Source organism: Mycetomoellerius zeteki, unplaced genomic scaffold (genome assembly GCF_001594055.1).
Source record: "Mycetomoellerius zeteki isolate Tzet28-1 unplaced genomic scaffold, Tzet1.0 scaffold38, whole genome shotgun sequence".
Taxonomy (NCBI): domain Eukaryota; kingdom Metazoa; phylum Arthropoda; class Insecta; order Hymenoptera; family Formicidae; genus Mycetomoellerius; species Mycetomoellerius zeteki.
Window position 1 is genome coordinate 164257 of NW_017257371.1, and position 7666 is coordinate 171922.

General features: G+C 29.6%; 3 protein-coding genes across 3 annotated transcripts; 2 read left to right on the forward strand and 1 right to left on the reverse strand.

The window, feature by feature from the left end:
* The first annotated feature begins 727 nt into the window (after nucleotides 1-727).
* Nucleotides 728-1949, forward strand: LOC108726026 (uncharacterized). Its single transcript, XM_018453381.1, has 2 exons — nucleotides 728-1018; nucleotides 1122-1949. Exons 1-2 carry the CDS (start codon nucleotides 773-775, stop codon nucleotides 1947-1949), a joined length of 1074 nt encoding a protein of 357 aa, XP_018308883.1. The 5' UTR covers nucleotides 728-772.
* A 1856-nt stretch (nucleotides 1950-3805) lies between these two features.
* On the forward strand, nucleotides 3806-5088 carry LOC108726027 (uncharacterized). Its single transcript, XM_018453383.1, has 5 exons — nucleotides 3806-3816; nucleotides 4039-4098; nucleotides 4172-4425; nucleotides 4505-4637; nucleotides 4922-5088. The coding sequence occupies exons 2-5, from the start codon at nucleotides 4041-4043 to the stop codon at nucleotides 5086-5088; spliced, it is 612 nt and encodes a 203-aa protein (XP_018308885.1). The 5' UTR covers nucleotides 3806-3816; nucleotides 4039-4040.
* Nucleotides 5089-5187: 99 nt separating this feature from the next.
* LOC108726016 (putative nuclease HARBI1) lies at nucleotides 5188-7595 on the reverse strand. Its single transcript, XM_018453369.1, has 5 exons — nucleotides 7556-7595; nucleotides 7207-7450; nucleotides 6161-6301; nucleotides 5797-6064; nucleotides 5188-5718 (listed from the first exon to the last, which is right to left on the reverse strand). The coding sequence occupies exons 1-5, from the start codon at nucleotides 7593-7595 to the stop codon at nucleotides 5188-5190; spliced, it is 1224 nt and encodes a 407-aa protein (XP_018308871.1).
* Between the last annotated feature and the right edge of the window lie 71 nt (nucleotides 7596-7666).

Sequence of the window (7666 nt, forward strand, 5' to 3'; positions counted from 1 at the left end):
GCTATTGGCACCGAGTTGACCCTCCTTAATTCTAGTCTTCTTGGTCATACTGGCTGCGTTCAGCAGACTCAACAGTTTTGCAACCGCTTTATGATTGTCTGCTGAGATAGGACCATTCTTCTAGATCTAAAAGTATGATCCAATCAGCGCGAAGGAAACTTCCAACAGTTGTAAAACAAATGTTCTGCTGAACGCAGCCACTGATTAAAGCTGATTGCACCTCTCTGATAAATCTAGGACTCTAGTACACAGTGCTCATATCGAGTTGGTATGACAGACATCCTAACCTGAATAGTCGTGAACTTTAACGCTTAATATCTCGGTTCGCGGGGCAGAGCGACGCTTTTTTCTACCAGATTCTTTCGTTTTATCGAAAAACGCGTTGAGTGAGTATAATTTCATCGATTTTTAAGAGGATGACCGTCCATTGCACCTTTACCGCAATCTGAATTTATTTATTAGTTATTTAATGAATTTATTTATTGAAAGTAATAAATAACTTAAATAAGTCTGCTCGCGTTGCTTGCATTTTTTACATTCAGCATCTTCGCTTTCTTTTTTCAACGCCCAAATATATATCTACCTCATTTTAAGTTTAAAAACTTTGAAGAATTTTAAGCAACGCGAACAGACCATTTGTTTTTTATTGATTTTTCTTTATTTGTTTTAAGAATTATATTTAAATTATTTTTACTAATATTGCAATATTTCTTATATAGGTTATGCTCAAAATGAATTAATGTAAATAGTACATACAACATAATATAACTTTATGTTTATGTATTCTTATCTTGCAAATGATATGGATGCAGATATATTAAGAGCGATATTAAAAAGTTACACTGATGCTGAAAATTTTTTTCAATCTGAGGATTACAAGAACATGTCAAAGAAAACTTTTCTTTGCATACAATCTGATGTAGTACTGAATACTTTGTGTGTATCATTGAGCAATCTTTTGTGTTATAAAATATCCAAGGAAGCATATCAACGCTATTCAGTCCGATTGTTACTAATTGTATGTTGATTATTTATTAAAATTTGAAATATAGATTAATATATTTTAATTCTTTAAGTTTTTTTTATAATTAATATTTTAGTATGATATGATCGTGTTACAGGATGTTTTACGGAATTGGTGCAGAACAACGAATAATTTTAAACATTTGAAGATATTTGCATCTAAGGAAAATAGCCTTAAGTTCATGAATATTCTTTTAGAGAAGTATCTTACAGATGATGTTTTGAATAAGTGCTATTCAGAAGATACTTTGATATGTTTAACTGTTTCTGTAATGCATCTGTCAGTTAAGAATACAATTTTTATGCATCATGTGGATCGGTTATTTTTAAGACTTTTACAACTTGAAGCAACTTATAAAATTGAAAAATTATTATGTAACGCTCTATGCTCAAATTTACATCTTAAACTAGCCACGAAAGAAGAAATTTACACTTTACAAAAGTTTAAATTAATAGAAGAACCTTTGCTCAATAGTTTTATGTACATGTTTCCTAATTTGAAGAAAGAGGATGATGTGAATAACCAAAATAACGAGGAGATGCTGAATAAATTATTAGAACTTAGTGCTAGGTCTGCATATGTTTTTCAATTAATGTTTAATTTTTTAAAAGAATTACTAGTTCAGCTGCAATATGCATCTGCAGTCCTAGATTTCATAGATTTGATGTTAAAGCGGGTATCTATTTATTGTGAAAATTATGATAAAGATATATTAGATCTTTATCCTAGGAAATTGCGTTCTTGTATAATTTTATTAAGGATAAAGCCTAAATATCATACAGTGCAGACACGAAAATATACATTACAGACTATGAAACAAATCTATAGTGAAAATAAAAATGTTCCATTAATTTTAATGTCCCATTTTTTGGAGTGGCTTGAATGTTTTACAACTTATGTCACTAATAATATAAAAATTGACTAGAAGGGAATAATGTAGTAGTAATTATTTTAATATAATTCTATGTAGTATTAATGTTATTTTATGTTTAATTGTAAAAATATGTTTATGTATAATGTCTTTATATTTTTATATACCTTTTTAAGACATTATTTGTATATAAGAATGACAAAAATATATTGTAAAGACAGATCTTTATTTATTGTATTGCATCACAAAACAAATATCGAAATGCTTTCACTGAAAAGAAAATTAAATAATAAGTATTATATCTTGTATCTTTATTGAATTATAAAAATGATCATTCATATTTCTCAAATTTTAATCTTAAATGAACTGTTGAATTGAAAACAAGTAACATGAACAAGTAACAAGTAACATGAAAAAATGTATTGTCTATTATAAATATACATACATACAGAATAAATCATTGGAAATTATTATCTTGAATACCTCGAAAAAAAACAATGATCGCGTACAGTAGACTCAACTGTTGTAGAGCGGATTTGTGAGCGCTGGCTGCTATTAGGTGCATCCAGAAGCACGACGAGCACGACCGCTCATTGGCTACGTTTACACCGTGCGCTTAGTCCACGACCTATACGATAGATGTCTTTGTTTAAACCTCTACAGGATAGACAGGATAAACAAGGACATCTATTGTATAGACCGCGGCCTAAATGCACGGTGTAAACGTAGCCATTGAGCGCTCAGGGAGCTCTTACATCTGATTGGCACATTCCATTAGAGCTAAAAATATAGATCAAATAGATACAAGAGCTCACTGATCCGCTCCGCAACAGTTGAGTCTGCTGAACGCGACCATTATTTTTATGATTTGTTTTAAATATTTTTCGAATAATGTACAACAAAAAACGGACGCATGTAATATTGGTCTTAGGCCGATATTTCATGTATCGTACGACAAAGCTTTCAAGCCTGTTGATTGGCTGTAGGACAGAGAGTTACTATACCAGGGAATGGAAGTAATTCGTTACTTGTAACGAAGTTACAGTTACAAGTTACTTTTTTTGGTAACTGTAACGGTAACGAAGTTACATTTTTTTGGTAACGGTAACGAAATTAACAGTTAGTTTTATCGTTACTTTGCACACGATTGGACACGATACGACACAAGCCATTCACACTGTAAAAAAATTTTGTAAATTTACACATATAATAGATGTAAAAATTACATAATTTGTCCTGTAAATATAAAAAAAATCATGTAATTTTATAGAAATTATGTAATTCCACAAAAATTATGTAAATTTGCTTTTATTGTGTAAATATATATCTTATTTTATATGGAAAATTACGTAAATAGCAGGATATTTTGAATATTTTCTATAATTATCCAAATTTTAGTAATATTACTTAATATAACAGTAAATTTTCGCGTATTGCTGTTAAATGTATAATAATATATAATGCGAGAGAAATATACTGAGCGCTCAGTGAGCGGTCGTGGTACTGAATACACCCAATAGGCACAGGGAACAGGGAATAACGAGCCGTCCAATCAGAGTTCTGAGATATAATATCGAATTTATATCCTAGAGCTCTGATTGGACGGCTCGTTATTCCCTGTTGCCTGTGCCTATTGTGTTTCCAGCTTAAAAACTGCTCGTATCGCAGTATTGCGTGATTGTGACAAATTTCCTAACCTAATTGTTAACTTTAATAGTTAATATCGCGATTCAAGTGAAAAGAGTGACGCTTTTTTTCGTATCAAATTTTTTTTTATGCGAAAACGCATCGATTCAAAGCTAGCAACATTTTAAGTGTTCTTCTTAACATTTACCACTTCTTTGCATTTTTCTTTATTTTTAGATTTTACTTAGGCTGTGTTAAAAAATAAACTGGGGAATAATAAATATATATAAATACAGTAAGTTTACTATATGACAAAGAGAGTCGGGGTCTTTTGGCTATTGTATAGGACAACTAATAATAATAGACCTTTAAAAATCCATCAAAACTCAAATATAGTCTCTCTCTCTATCATAATTATACTTTTATTGTATAAAATATATAATAAAAATATTTATTTTTTGACAAATTTATTAATTTTTATATTATTTCTATATAAGTAACAACAATAATTCCATAGAAATGGAGTCAATGGAAGATACTGCTGATAAATCATCAGATGCAATCCAAGAAGAAATAGGTATTTTTAGTAATTTTATTTATATAACTTATTTAATTTCCAAATTTTTTTAAAAATAAATTTATTTTTACAGCGTTTAAATGGCCACAAGAAGCTACTCTTTTATTAATAGAAGAGTATCGATCGCGGCAGAATGATTTCATGAGTGGGAAGATGTCTCAAAAGAAAATATGGCTATTAATTGCCGCAAAAATGGTAAAACATGGTTATAAAGTTAGTGGAGCACAATGTTTATCAAAATTTTCTGGTTTGAAAAGAACATATAAAGCAGTTAAAGATTATAATAAAAGGTATGGCAGTGGATCAAGAACTTGGACATTTTTTCCTGTAAGTTATTTTAAAATTAAAATGCTACACATACAGTACTTTTACAGAAATATAAACTTTAAATTGGATGTTCTTTAAGCTTATGGATGAATTACTTGGTGTGAATCCATCTATGTCATCTGTAACCACTGTATCATCGACAGGAAAAAGATCGCAAATGGAATCTGCATATAGTTCATCTGGTTCAGACAAAGAAGAAGACATACAACCTAGTAAGATAACTATACCTTTACATAATTAGGATGAGATCCAATTAGTTATTTAGGTTTAGTCATTTATTGTTGCTGCATTAATATTTTATTAATTTAAATAAAATGTAAACAATAACAGTTTTCTTGAATTTTAATTACAAATATTCTTAATATAAAATATTTCTATAATTATATAATTTTCAATAAATTAATAATTTTGAATCCTAAGATTGTAATAATTGGGATGTTTAGCATGTAAAATTTATTAACATAACTTTATGCAATAATGTCTTTGTTTTATTTAGAGAAAAGCAAACAAACAACTACAGTAGAAAAATTATTAGAAGATTTAAAGAAGATGAGAAAAGTTGCAGAAGAAGCTCAAGAGAGAAGACATAAAGAAAATATAGAGCTACGCCGGAGACTTCTTAATTCTTTTGACAAAATGTTAAATATTTTAGAAAAGAAATAATTTTAGTTACATAAAATAAAAAGCATTTATGACAAAATATTTAACTTAAAATATTATAATACAATAATCTCATTTAAAAAAAATAAATGGTGTATATTTTCAGATATTTCTTATTATTAAATTATTACAAATTATATCCCGTTTTATATCGCCTGCATTGGTATTTCTTTTTTCAGTTGCTATTTCAATATCATTATTAGTTTCTAAAATATCTGGTTCCACAATTGAAAATTCATCATTTTGCAGTAAACAAATATTGTGCAAAACGCAACATGCAATAATAAATTCTGGAATCAAATCGATACGCTCCATGTCTAAAGTTGTAAGCAAGCTTTGAAATCTTCCTTTGAATAATACAAATGTTCGTTTAATTGTAATTTCAGCAGATGAATGACAAAGATTATAGTTTTTTTGTCTATCTGTTAGATTTCCGTTTTCTTGGAATGGTGTCATTAAATGTTCATGGATTGTGTAAGCTGCATTACCCACTAAATGGCTGTTATTACTAAATTTTTCTGAATCATCTAAATAGTGATAAACTTCAGATAAGTGAAATACTTCTTGACTAGGAACGGAACCGACGTGTCCAGCAAGACAATGAGTAAATCGCAGTTCATGGTCACAAACAGCCTGTCAATAATAAATAAAAAATTAATTATATAACCATCTTTGAAAAAGGAAAGAATTATATAATAGTATTAATTATACCTGCAATTGTATACTATGTTGTTTTTTTTTATTAATATAAGAATCAGGATTGATATGTGGCGTTTTAATTTTAACATGTGTGCAATCAATTGCTCCTATTATTCCAGGAAAATCACTGGTTGCAGTAAATCCTCTAATAATTTCTTCTGCTCTATTATCTTTTGGCCATTTCACAAAAAGATGAGCTCGTTGAGCGATTGCTTTGATTACTCTTCTTACAGCCATTAGTGCTGTGGCTCTGCCTACATTCATTATCTCACAAATGGATCTAAAATATCAAAACATAAGTAAAGAAATACTAAATATGCATACAAAAATAAATTAATACTTAAAACAAAGTTAATATTATGAAAATATTATGAACCGATATGGATCTGAAGTAGCCATTTTCCATAAAGCAATTAAAAATTGCTTTTTAGGTGATATTCTTTTACGCCCACACGTTGATCTTATTAATGATGGTCTTATAATATTCAAAATATATTCAAATGTTGATCGTTCCATCCTAAAAAGAAAAAAATCAATTCTTTATATTACAATATCACAAAAAATCTATTTTCTATATAAATATACAGAATGAGTCAATAGAAATTATGAGATTGTTTCGAATATCTCTGAAAAATAATATTATTTGAAACAAAAAAAATTGTTCGTTCTCTTAAAACTTAAACAACCTTTGTTTGAAATATCCCAAATGTTGCTTGCTAAGTATGCATTGCTAAGTATGTATTGCTATCAGAATTGGAGTAACTGAGTCCTTGTTTGTTGACAACTTGATGCCTTTATAATACAATAACACTGAGTAGCAAATTGCCAGCAATTTGTGGACAACTTTAAAATCGTCATCATCAAAATTCGTACTATTGTCATCATGTTGCCATAATAATATGCAGCACGATACAATACTTTCATATTGCTGACAACGTAAGATAACAGTGGCTGCATTCAGCAGAACGTTCGTTTTGCAACTGTTGGAAGTTTCCTTCGAGCCGATTGGATCATACTTTTAGATCTAGAAGAATGGTCCTATCTCAGCAGACAATCATAAAACGGTTGCAAAACTGTTGAGTCTGCTGAACGCAGCTATTGATGCAGCTATCTTGCTGTTAAACTGCTGGCAATACATATACATATTGTTGTCTGCATGTTGCTACAATGTCGGTATATTCGAAATCGTTGAAGACAAATCTACAGCAAGTTGCCAGCATAAGCAATCACAAATTTGTGCTATTTTGCTGAGATATGCTTTGCTATCTAGGATTTTTTTAAATAATGCTTTCCTTCAGAGATATATTTTCAAAGTGATAATTTTTATCAATTCACATCGTATTATCGTATATATATAAATTTTTCCTATTACTGAAGATAAAATTAAAACTTGAAGATATTTACATACAAAAATATACATACCTGAATTGTGACTTAAACTGTTTATCATTATAACATGATAGAACAATTTCTACATCATCTTGCAATCGAAGTGACCTTTTAATAGAGTATTTACTCAGAAGCAATATACAGTTTTCAATATCTTTAATATAAAGATTATAATGACTATCATCATTATCAAATAATTCTAGTAAAAGTATTGCTTTGGCAAATAACATAGAAATTAATTCCTCTTTATTCACCATTTTGATGCGATGATTAGCTCCTGCATACTGGATGCGGAAAAACTTACCGCGCAGCAAAATGCGCCGCGGTAACCAATGAACATGTTAAGAGCTGTAAGCTTATTGGCTACTGCGTCGTATTTTACCGTGCGACAAGCGTTTCCGCGTCCAGTGTGCAGAAACCATAACCTACCATATTGGCTGCTTTTAAGAGACTAAAGGGGAATGCTCGACTGTAATTGGTTGGTTTTTACATT

What these genes read in the sequence shown, in the direction of transcription:
- LOC108726026 (XM_018453381.1), top strand. Translation starts at nt 773, where the DNA reads ATGTTTATGTATTCTTATCTTGCAAATGATATGGATGCAGATATATTA. An exon ending in CAGTCCGATTGTTACTAATT is followed by an intron (nt 1,019 to 1,121) that starts GTATGTTGATTA and finishes ATCGTGTTACAG; the next exon opens with GATGTTTTACGGAATTGGTG.
- LOC108726016 (XM_018453369.1), bottom strand. Translation starts at nt 7,595, where the DNA reads ATGGTTTCTGCACACTGGACGCGGAAACGCTTGTCGCACG. An exon ending in CAGTTTAAGTCACAATTCAG is followed by an intron (nt 6,302 to 7,206) that starts GTATGTATATTT and finishes TTTTCTTTTTAG; the next exon opens with GATGGAACGATCAACATTTG. An exon ending in GCTACTTCAGATCCATATCG is followed by an intron (nt 6,065 to 6,160) that starts GTTCATAATATT and finishes TTGATATTTTAG; the next exon opens with ATCCATTTGTGAGATAATGA.
- LOC108726027 (XM_018453383.1), top strand. Translation starts at nt 4,041, where the DNA reads ATGGAGTCAATGGAAGATACTGCTGATAAATCATCAGATGCAATCCAA. An exon ending in TGCAATCCAAGAAGAAATAG is followed by an intron (nt 4,099 to 4,171) that starts GTATTTTTAGTA and finishes TTATTTTTACAG; the next exon opens with CGTTTAAATGGCCACAAGAA. An exon ending in GAACTTGGACATTTTTTCCT is followed by an intron (nt 4,426 to 4,504) that starts GTAAGTTATTTT and finishes ATGTTCTTTAAG; the next exon opens with CTTATGGATGAATTACTTGG.